The sequence below is a fragment of the Cariama cristata genome, unplaced genomic scaffold (genome assembly GCF_000690535.1).
Source record: "Cariama cristata isolate BGI_N322 unplaced genomic scaffold, ASM69053v1 scaffold16522, whole genome shotgun sequence".
NCBI lineage: Eukaryota > Metazoa > Chordata > Aves > Cariamiformes > Cariamidae > Cariama > Cariama cristata.
In genome coordinates, this window is record NW_009603372.1 from 324 (window position 1) to 8,990 (window position 8,667).

The following is an 8,667-nucleotide window of genomic DNA, read 5'->3' on the forward strand; positions in this document are numbered from 1 at the left end:
CCCAAGTGGATCCCTAAATGTTTTCATTGAATTTCCCCTAGCAAAGTTAACCCACTGACAGGAAGGTTCTTTTCCTTTAGTTCGCTAATGTGACTGTTTGGAAGGAATCCCTATCCCCCGAGGCCTGTGACCACAGCAGCAAACACTGTTAATGGGTGTATGGGATCTTTTACTTTTGAAGCATTTTGTTAACCATCCTGTTGTCCTTCCTGTTCCTGATGTCATTCCCTGCTTTGCTGTGATGCAGACTGCTGGAGTCCATGATTCCGGTGAAGATGATTAATTTCCCACAGGTGAGTTCCCTTTTACTGAATCAGACGCCATGGCCAAGTGAATGTCCCACAGACACCTTGTAAAACTAAAGTAGTCCATATTATTAAGGACCTGAGTTTGTTAGGTGTTCATCTCCCTTAAAATGTTGGTAAACCCTTTCCTGTAGTTGTTCCAAAGTTCAGTGTGCTACCTTTAGTGCTGGTACAGTTCTAGACCTCCAGCCTTCACACATCCCAGACTCCTCATCACACAACCTGTGCTGCCTGGCTCCCGTCAGCAGAGGCCTTGCTGTTACTTCTCAGGCAGCTCGGTGATAAACTTCATCCAAGGCACTTCTCGCATCGCTTGGGTTGGAGACCCTGGTGTTCAGGAGCACTAACCAAACCTTCCCTGATCTGTCTCCTCCTGTAGAAGATTGCAGGTGAGCTGTATGGACCCCTCATGCTGGTTTTCACACTGGTGGCCATCCTTTTGCATGGGATGAAGACCTCGGACACCATCATTGTACGTCGAGTCTCAGTGATAAGTTGTGGTTTGACTGGGCTCTGGATTGCTATAATGACACTAGAAACGGAGACTTCCATGACTGATTAGCATCTTGCTGAAGAGCGGATTGATTTGAGGAAGAACCTGTTGGTTTGGGGATGGGAGGAAGGACGGATCAGAAAGTCTCAATGCTCTGCTGCTGGGAGAGCTGGGGTGTAGGTCCTGTGGCACCCTGAATGCTGCTAGCCAGCTATTTAATAATGCCTAGAAAGGCTCTGGGGCTCTCGGAGGCAGAATTTGGGTGCTGGTAGGTCACTTCTTTGAGTCCTCCTCATCCTGATGCTGTCTCCACAGAGGGAAGGCACACTGATGGGCACAGCCATTGGCACCTGCTTCGGTTACTGGCTGGGCGTCTCATCTTTCATCTATTTCCTGGCGTATCTGTGCAATGCCCAAATCACGATGGTGCAGATGCTGTCACTGCTGGTATGTACGGATAGAGCTGCCCCAAGACACGGGTTGGTTGCATGGTGTTCCAGCACAAGCTCTTCCCAGAGAATGGGAAAAATCCTTGTAAATCAGTGGTCCCTGGTAACTGCAGTGGGACAACCTGGAATTGCAGGATGCTCTTCTGACCTGCCCCATCCCAGGCACAGCGATAGCATAAAAAGGCAGTTCCTTTGTGCAGGTCTCCTGCTTTGCATTTCCCAATCTGAGAGCCTGGTGGTAAAAAAGCTAGGAGATTCCAATTTCTCTGGAATTGGAGGCTCGCTCCTCTGTTTCCCAAGTTTTTGCAATATCTGACATCCCTGTGAATCCTTCAGACAGATTATCTGGGTGTGAGCTGCTGTTAAAATTGTTGTGCTGGCTGACTCTTTGGCATCGAATGAGTGGTTTGTGAAGCTTTGCCTTGGTGAAGTGTTGCAGGAATAGGCTGCTCACAGCTCTTTGTATGGGACTGGGGCTTGTAACACAGACGTTTTTGTTTTGTCAGGGCTACGGTCTTTTCGGACACTGCATCACTCTCTTTGTCACCTATAACATCCACTTCCACTCCCTCTTCTATATCTTCTGGTTGGGTGTTGGTGGACTCTCTACACTACGAATGGTAAGGGACAGGCAGCCTGGGGCCCTCCTCTTCTGGGGATTAAAAAAAAAGGGAGGGAAGTGTTGTTTGCTTTCTGTTCCTTGGGCCTGTCAGTTCATTTCACAGCCAGTTAGGCTGCTGTGAAGAACAGCCTGGTGCTCCTGGGTCATTTGGCCACTGGTGTATGGAGGTGACACTTGGATTAAAATCCTCACCAAAATCCTCACCTGTTCTAACAGCTGCAGGAGGTTTACTCCCTTACAGCCCTTGCTGCCATGGAGAGTCATACCTGAGCATCCTGCGCTCTTGGCGAGACCGGGCAAGCTTCACCTACACAAAACGAAGTCAGATTACTCTGAATTTATTGGTACACACTGCGAAAAGGGCTCTGAGCAGTGTTTCCACTGGCTCTTACTAATTGGCCCATCCTCCTGTGTGGTCCTGACTGCAATGCCAGAGGCTCAGGCAGCAGCTACCTTGTCTCTAATCTCCACCTCTCTCCTAGGTTGCTGTGTTGGTGTCGCGCACAGTGGGACATACCCAGCGGGTCATCCTGTGTGGGACCCTTGCTGCTCTGCATATGCTTTTCCTCCTTTATCTGCACTTTGCTTATCACAAGGTGGTAGAAGGTAAGTAAGGGTGATAGGAAAACGTACCCTGTTAGATCTGGAGGAAGAGGAGCTGCTTTTTGCTCTCTCTGGGAGAAAGGATGGACAGTTTGGATCTGACCTGAGGGCATCTGTGCAAGTTTCCGACACAAGAATGACCAGTGCTAGCTTTATTAGAGGAAGCAGTCAAAGTAGGGCACCAGGTAGACATGGGGTAGTTTCTGTGCGCTGAGTTTTAGTAGTGAAGACCTAAGTTGTGAGGCAGGACGCTTATTCTTTCCTCATAAGTGAAGTGTAACAGCACCAACTGTTCTTGCATGCAGACGTCCAGTCTCTTCCTGAATCTTGCTGAAGTCAGGTTGCTTTTCTCTGATCAGGAAATGTGTCATAAGTCTTCTTCCTTCTTTGTGTAACACCTTTATAACACAGATAGCAGAAGCTGCATCGTCCTCAGTCAGTGCTGTTCACCAGGCTATGTATATTCAGGTGCCCTTTCTGTGTCTCTCTGAGACTTTGTTAGGAGAAAACGATGTACTTTTTTTAAAAAAAAAAAAAACCAAAAAAAAACCAACACTCTTCCCCCACCCCATTGCTAGAGAGTTTCCAGATCCCTAAATTTGCAATTCTGCGAGCCTCTCTGTGAGTTTAGGCAGCTGGACCTGTTCATGATATTTCAGATAAATCTGCATAATTTGTGATTACAGCATAGCATTACAAGTCCTTTTAGATGTAAATACTGTTCTTCCCTGGATCTGTTCTTATGGTGAAGGTTCTAAGCCCTGCTCTGCAACTTTTCAGCAGATGAAATAGGATAAAATATACTCCAAGTAATTTTCTTCAAGGCAATCCAAGACTGATTATCAGTTTTGAGAGTGTAATTGACAGGCACTGGAGGATGCTTGCATCGGTATGCGTGTTTCCTGCCAAGCATGGTCTATGTTTGCATTGCAGTGATAAAAATTCCACGCTGCACCCTCAGCTGCAGCTCCTGATGTGAGTCTGCAAGCGTATCTTGGGATGAAAGCAAACAACTGGTCTAAGGGCAGGATCTGTGTTGGGATGAGGCGGGGAGAGGATTTTATCCATCTGCCTCGGCAGAGCAGCATCCCTGGCACTGCCTGCATTCAGGTGAAATGGCAGGGGACTGGATCTGGCACCCTCCAAGTGAAAGGATCTGTGTTCCTCTTGGGAACACGCAGTTTCCCTGCCCCAAGGACAAGCTCTGATCTGTACCCTGTGGTCTCTGGATGGAGGTGTTTACTCCTGTTCGGTCTATGGGGCTAGATGTCTCCTCCCATCGCCTGCAAGTGCTTTGCATGTCCTGGGCCTGCCACCATCAACCTCTACCTAGCCAGAGAGAAAAGCAAGAAGGAACGTGCCATCTGCATCTGAACTAACTCTTGCCGCTCTCCCTTTTTCCTATTCCCTGCAGGTATCCTGGACACATTGGAAGGACCCAACGTGCCACCCTTTCAGAGAGTTGCCCGAGACATTCCAGTTGTTTCCAATGCTGTATTGAACACAACAGCTAAAGCCATTGCATTGACCCTGTAGTTTCACAGACTTGGACTTGCTTCCTTCACTACTTTTGGGGCTGCATAGGGCCATAATAACCTGCTGCCTCTTAGGAACAGGACAGAACAGCAGGAAGAAGATTTGGGTTTGTTTTCCTGGACCTGTCCTTTGGGTTGCAGTTTTGGGCAGCTGAGTGGACTGCACCTCAGTGACTCGGAGGAAAAAACCAGGTCTGGGCTGTCTTGAGTAGAGTGGTTCTGTTGCCTGCATGTTGAGCTGGGATTTCCCAGCACAGTTTGTCCCCTGCCCCTCTTTCCGCTTGCTGATGTAACCCCAGGGGTATCTGCCCTGTTCCTGTCCTGAAGAGGGAAGAATTAAATTGATGTTGGTGCTGAGTGATGCCTTACGTTTGAGCCTACTTGTGTAATGGGAGAGTGGTGTTGGGTCTCTCTGCCTTTATCTGTGCTGTCCTAGACTCAAAGCAGGATTCTTTGCAATTTTCTGCTGTCCTACTTCAAATGTTCTGTGATACGTGGCCTGTCTTGGGCACTTTTTCCATAGCCCAAGGGGCACAGGAACTTTAGTTTCTCTGGAGGTTTTCAGGAACAGCACGATGTTTAACCACGTGCTCTTCCTTCCTTGTCATGTTCCAGATTGATCCCTCTCTTTTCACTTGGTCCAAGTTGCTATCTCACCTCCGCATCCCTTCTCCTGTGTATGTCAGAAATGTATCTGTTCCCATGCTTTCACAGCACCTTTTGTTCTTACCGCCCTTCTGCCCGTGTTGCTCTGTGGGACAGCAGTTCTGGCTGCAGGGGCAGCATGTTTGTGCATGGTCTTCTGTGGATATTTCTATTAAGAGGCTATTTCAGCCCACCCTCTTGCAGCTTCCTCTCATGTCCCCCAGCCATGGGACTTTCCCCTCCTTGCTCTGAGCAGAAGCGGCATCCTGCTCCCCCAGATACAGTCTCCTCTCTACTGTCTGGCTTTTCAAGCGAAGTCTAGGCCTTATTTCTGAAAGGATTCCTGGAAGCTTGAGAGTCTCTGGCAAACTTTTCTCCAGTGTTTTCATTAAAAAAAGGGAGAAATGGGGAGTGTGCAATGGTAATAGAGTTGGCACATTTATCTCCAGTGTACTGGTGCAGGAAAGCTCCAGTAAGGATGGGGAAGCAGAGCAGCCCAGCCTAGGCTTACTTGCACTGCAGTAACTCACAACTGAGTAGTTCAGACGTAGCTTTCCCTCCTGCTTTAAGTTGTACTGGTCCAAGTGTGGAAAGCTGTTAGCTGATAACTGGCTTTCACCTTTTCTCTCCCTGTAGCTCTGGATGATTGGGGGAGAGGAGCCACCCCTCGAGAAGTTCATGCTTACACTTGGGCTGAAACAATCCCAGGATGTTTCCCTTTCCTGGTGTACCCACAAGTTAGCTGTGCGTGAGGCAGATACAGCATGTCAGAACTGCACACTTTGGTCCCTTGCTTGTATCAGTGGGAGAGGATGCAGCTGTAGTGGCATTCGGACTGGTGCCAAGGTGCAACAAAAGAGAGGAAGATGGCACCAGCTACTCTTGTCAGGGTGGTCATCTGCTTCAGTTAAAACAAAAATGTCACCAGATAGGAATTGAGCATTTTCAGTCACAGACCTACTTTCTACTGTTTCCTTATTCCCAAGTTCTTAATTTGTTCCCCTTCCAAGAGCGAGAAGCTCATCTGCTAACACACACACACACAACACAGACATGTTCTCTTGCTCTTCTCTGCCCCCCACCCCCAGGAAAGTTATTTTGACTGAAGAACACCATGCAGAGCAAGTTATTTGGGGGAATCGAATTAATTATTTGGGTTAGTAGTCTCCACATTTTTTGGACCGATTGAACCACTTTAAATTTGTAGGATTTCTATTACTTTCAAACTTGACAAAACAGAAGTGTTAGTTTGTAATGCTGACTCTGGTATTTCCCTCTTTATAACGCCGTGGGAGGTTGGTTTCTAATTCGCACTTCTTGCCCTGGCAGCCTAGAACGGGTCTGTTTCTCTTGGTGCAAACTCTCAAAGCACAGGCGGGGGGGGGAGGAAAGGAGAAAAAAACAATTGTCACTAGAATAAGTTCAGCCAAGAAGAAAGATCATTCTATGCCAAACTCTATCACTGCTCATCTACAGGCACTGTCAGAGAAGAGCTGTGCTCCCCTCCTGCACCTAGCCACTTAGCTAAACCGGAGGGATGAAGCTGTGCCCTGTGTTTTCACTCTAAGCATAGGAGAGAGCAGCAAGCAAACTCTTTATGCTTCCCTTGCGCAGCTTGTGTGTCATGTCAGCTGGGCACAGATGACTAGGGTGACAGCCAACCAGCGTCTCGGAAGCTGTGGGGCTTGCTCTGCTCCAGTTCTTCAGCCCTGATTAATTCTCTGTGCAGCAACAACTGGAAGCTGAACTGTTCTGTGCTGCCAGAAATTCAGTACTCGGTTGAGAGCTTCAGCATCTCCTTCTGCTGACAGAGAGGGACGCACTTGTGCAGGGAAATGCATGCGTGCTGCAGTTCCAGGGAGCATGCTGAGCACGCAGCATTAGTAAAGTCCTTGTGGGAGGGCATCTCAGTGCTTACTCAAGTCCTCTAGTTACCACGACAAGCCTTACAGCCCTATCATGTCAGACTATCTCTGCCTTTGTTTCCTGCCATGGCTCCTGCAGCAAATCTAAAATAATCTTCTCCCTCCTCCCTTGCAGCAAACATGAAATAATTCCCCCCCCCCATCACCTCCCCTTTTGAAGAAGGGTAGCTCTGTGAGAACTGTGTAAGCCCCTTTTTATTAAATATGAAATAAACATGTAAAGCCATCAGAATAGAAAGAGGAAGATAAAATGTATATTAAAGCGTCTATGACCTCCTCCTCTCCTCTGCAGTACCGGGGAGTCCAACCCTTCTTACAGTCGATTCTTGTGGCACTAATTGTCACCTTAGTTGTGTTTTGGTTACAGGTGGGCTGTTTCTTCTCCCATTTGTTTTCCTTCCTGCATCTAGTCTCACTCTAGCTGCTCCTCATCCACTGTTTTTCTCTGTTTATGTGTTAGCTCTTAATGGCATCAGTCTAGAGAGTCAACTCTCATTCCTTGTGCGCCCAGTAAGTAAACAATAAAATATCTTCCTCATACCTGCTGGGTAACTGCGTATGACAAGGAAGCAATATCTAGTTCCTCACAGAATACCACTGCCAAATTCCCCTCTGCATAGTCCTTAATTAGGTTTAGTGAGCCAAAGCTTTGAACCATTACCTCCTGTGCCACTTTTCCCAATGTATTTGAGCATAAAGCGAGGTAGGACGCTTGTCTCCTCAATGTGCTCTTGCTCCTGACAACAGGCAGCGAAGATGCCAGCACTGGGGTATCTTCGTCAGTACTTTGGGGCTGCTGCTGTCAGTTCAAGTGGGACATGTCCCAGCGGCTCTCCTCCAAGCATCTCTCTAATAATAGCCTGTTTAACGAAGCATGGGTTAATTAGTGCCTGGAGGTAATTGCAAGGTGAGACTGAGTGCAGTCTTTCAGTTGACCTGTACGGATCAGCAGCTGGTATTTTCTTGGCCACTCCCCTGCCCACCACTCTGACATCCAGCCTCGGCCCCTCGCAGCCCTGCAATATTTAGGATCCCGTTCTCGCCTGGACCATTTAACGTGACCTTAGAGATCAGTCGTTCCTTTTTTGAAAGCCATCACCTGTATCACAGCTGGATGCTTGCAGCTGCTGCTCATATCCCAGCGCAGATGTGTTGCCAGGTCAGTGGTCTGTTCTTGGCGTGTCTTGCAGGTACGCTACCAAGCCCGTGCACCCCTCTGCAACAGGGAAACGGAGAGAGCTGTGTAGATAGCTCTAGAGAACAGGAACGGGTTACTCAAAGGGCATGGTGACACCTCCACTGTAAGATGCTGCAGCCAAAGTCTTAAAGCTGACATCTGAGTCCAGCTTCTTATCTGCTGCTCCCCTTGTCTCATTCAGGACCTAAGGCGCAGCCCTCTGCTCAGGTGACCTGCTCCTCTGTTTCAGTGGAGGAGAATTGCTTCACGTCCCCCTCCACATCCTATTTTCCCCCTCAATTTCCATCCCCTCTCTCCCACCCTGGCCTGCAAACCCAGCAGCGGAGCCTGGGTTTGTCCCAGAGTTACCCACCAGACTGGAATTCACTTGAGCGCTGCTATATGCAGCAGTCAGATTAGTTACGTGCAGAAAGCTGCCTACTTAGGCGGTTTAACCTAATTTCCACATCAGTGCCTTCCTTTTTCAGCTCAGCGGAGTTGAAAACACAGGGGCCCTGCTTCCTATTTCTCTCCCAAGTACAGGATTACCGGACGCGGGGAGGGGAGAGAGGGGACAAATCGCTCTGCCCCGTACCTGTGAGTTAGCAGGGGGAGCAGTATGCCCCTCACACTGAGGCTGAGGGCGCAGGGACAAGGCACCCTGGCGCTTTCCCCAGCCTCCACCTTTCACCAGGCCGCCGAGCACCAACCTCCACAAGCCCTGGGCCATGAGGAGTGGTTCACACCATCCTTGCCTTTAAGCCACGGGTCCAAGCTCGAGGTGTAGCGGGTTTAAGCATAAACGTCACCGAAGCTGGTGGAAGACTGTTGTTTCTCAGAGTAAGAAGCATCCAGAGTACGCCATAGCCCGATGGCTTTGGCCCCTTCCGCAGGCAGGAGAGGGGCTGTCAGG

The 8,667-nt window shown here is 48.9% G+C and overlaps 1 protein-coding gene across 1 annotated transcript; it reads left to right on the forward strand.

Annotated features, from left to right (window-relative positions):
• The first annotated feature begins 228 nt into the window (after window positions 1-228).
• Window positions 229-4,466, forward strand: YIPF3 (Yip1 domain family, member 3). Its single transcript, XM_009695173.1, has 6 exons — window positions 229-293; window positions 685-777; window positions 1,114-1,245; window positions 1,754-1,867; window positions 2,352-2,475; window positions 3,887-4,466. The coding sequence occupies exons 1-6, from the start codon at window positions 261-263 to the stop codon at window positions 4,006-4,008; spliced, it is 618 nt and encodes a 205-aa protein (XP_009693475.1). The 5' UTR covers window positions 229-260; the 3' UTR covers window positions 4,009-4,466.
• The last annotated feature ends 4,201 nt before the right edge of the window (window positions 4,467-8,667 follow it).